At 41.8% G+C, this 2,178-nt stretch overlaps 1 protein-coding gene across 10 annotated transcripts in view; it reads right to left on the bottom strand.

Moving 5' to 3' along the window:
- Window positions 1–327: 327 nt before the first annotated feature.
- hdac5 (histone deacetylase 5) overlaps window positions 328–2,178 on the bottom strand; it is a 60,720-nt gene continuing 58,869 nt past the window's right edge. For all 10 annotated transcript variants that reach the window (XM_048246424.1, XM_048246415.1, XM_048246419.1 and 7 more), the window contains one exon: window positions 328–1,730. In XM_048246424.1, coding sequence (XP_048102381.1) covers window positions 1,691–1,730 — 40 coding nt within the window. In that variant the 3' untranslated portion in view covers window positions 328–1,690. The remainder of the gene's footprint in view (window positions 1,731–2,178) is intronic.

Below are 2,178 nucleotides of genomic sequence, written 5' to 3'. Positions count from 1 at the left end.
TAAATCAACATGTAAATAAAAACAAAAACAAATTCAGGCTGCTGGCCAGATGACCATATAGCCCTTAAAAGGAGCTGCACTCGGACAAAAAAAGATAGAGGGACAACACAAAGAGAGAAAGAGACAAATGGAAGAGAGAGAGGGATGAAGAGGAAAAGAGAGAGAGAGATGGAATCCAAGCTGTGCTCATTGCCTGCATGGCTAAAATGGCTAACAACAAAAAAGAAACTTAAGGCAATTACAACCAAAACTTCAAAACTTAAACAAGATCAATGGTAAAAACTGAGTGAAAGAGGAGAGTAAAACATGCAGATTTTTCTTTCTCCATTCCATTGTTGGTGTTCTTTATTATTATCATCATCATTATTATTATTATTTTCATTAGTATTATTATGTCTCAGAAAAGGCACCAAGTTATTTTTAAAAAGACGTCTCTGTCACGCTGAGTACCCACCATTGGTCAGTCAGCGTCAGGGACAGGACAGGTCAGGGTATACAGTCTTAGCAAAGCCACTGCCTCCTACTCAAGCAGGGCTGCCAACGGGTTAAGTGTCATTGTGTGTATGTGTGTGTTAGTGTCTCTGTGTGACAAGACCAATCAGAGTGTGTGTCCAAAATTAATCTGTTGTCTCCTGACAATGTCTTATATCTACTGTGACAATGTGGGAGGCACAGCAGCCTTGAAAATCAATTGGCCAAAATTAGGGGAGAAAAACGGTTGTCAAGGGGCTTTCCTGCATGGTTCTTACCACATAAGCCCAACCACAGCAATTATCAAACACATGACCGAGATATTGTACAGTATTTATATATAAATATATATCAAGCATGTGTTTACAAGACACACATACAGAACCACATATAAGCCTATACATACATCGTATCCATATATACGATTGTGTGCTTCTTTGAACAAATTACTGTACAGACAAACATGTATTCCAACCAATAGACAAGTAGAGGAAAGAGGTATGCATGTTTGTGACAGAGAGCCCAAAAGCTTTAAAAGTCTTTGTTATTATTTAGCTGGGAACATATTTGGGATCAGTGTTTGTAAGTTACAGTGCGTGTGTCAATGTTTATGCGTGTACATGTGTATGAGCTATTGAGCATATACATAAGGTTGTTGAAATATTTTTGCTGCTTGTTGGCTTTTTCCATTTTGAAAATGTCCTGACGACTGTTGTGTTTTCCTCTTTGAAAAAGTAGCACAGGAAATGTACATAGCCTCTTCAGCCGTTTCAATGACAATATGCCAGTGCCATTGTCTTTTGTGTGTTGTCGTTGCTGTAGTTCGCTCCAAAAAAAGAACAATAAGTGTCATATAAACAAAGGCATAAGCAGAATGGCCCGCCTCTTCCTGCCCTTCCACCAGCCAATCAAACAAAGTCTCCCACTAGCCGCATGAGAGAGTGAGATCATGTTTGTTTTCTCTCACCTGTCACCCCTCACCCAAACACACACGTGTGCACACACTCACACACAAACATGCCAGTACGCTGACCTGGAGACAAGTGTGTGTGTGAGACACAGGTGATGCAGGCACAGGTGAGGCGATATGTCGCAGGTCCCGACAGAGGTGGAGGGAGGAGGGGTTTGTGTGAGGAGGAGAAAGAAGTCACTCGGGGACACTGCAGCCCAGGCGCCGGAGACAAAAGAACTGCCGCAGGTCGCGACACATCCAGTTGTCCTAAAGCGCCGGCTCCTCCTCCATAGGCTCTTCCACTGACCTAAAACAGGAAAACAGGAAGAGGGAGACAGGAAGTGAACATTACTGAATGACAGTGCTCTTCATCAACATGCAAAAATATATCACACACAAGGTTAAAGTCAGAAATACCATTTTACCTGAAAAGTACAAATTCACTAGCCTGACGTAGCCATACTCAATTCTATTTAGAATTTGACTCTGATACTGCACCATTGGGACGTGACTATGGGCGTGTTTCAACCGATACAGGGAAAAAATGCCTCTGCACACAATTGGATAGACCTAACCAATCAGAGCAATTTTAAGTTATTGTGCTGTCAGTATCTTGTACAACAGATGCAATAGCGACATCTAAAATGTCTCATTTCTCTAGCGACAGCCTTTTTGTTGTAAAGGGCAGTCCCGTACAAAACTGTCACATGCATAACGGCAACACAATGGCATGGTATTTAGTTGCCGTTATGGAC

Source organism: Alosa alosa, chromosome 6 (assembly GCF_017589495.1).
Source record: "Alosa alosa isolate M-15738 ecotype Scorff River chromosome 6, AALO_Geno_1.1, whole genome shotgun sequence".
NCBI classification, from domain to species: domain Eukaryota; kingdom Metazoa; phylum Chordata; class Actinopteri; order Clupeiformes; family Clupeidae; genus Alosa; species Alosa alosa.
This window is presented reverse-complemented; position numbering and strand designations above follow the sequence as displayed.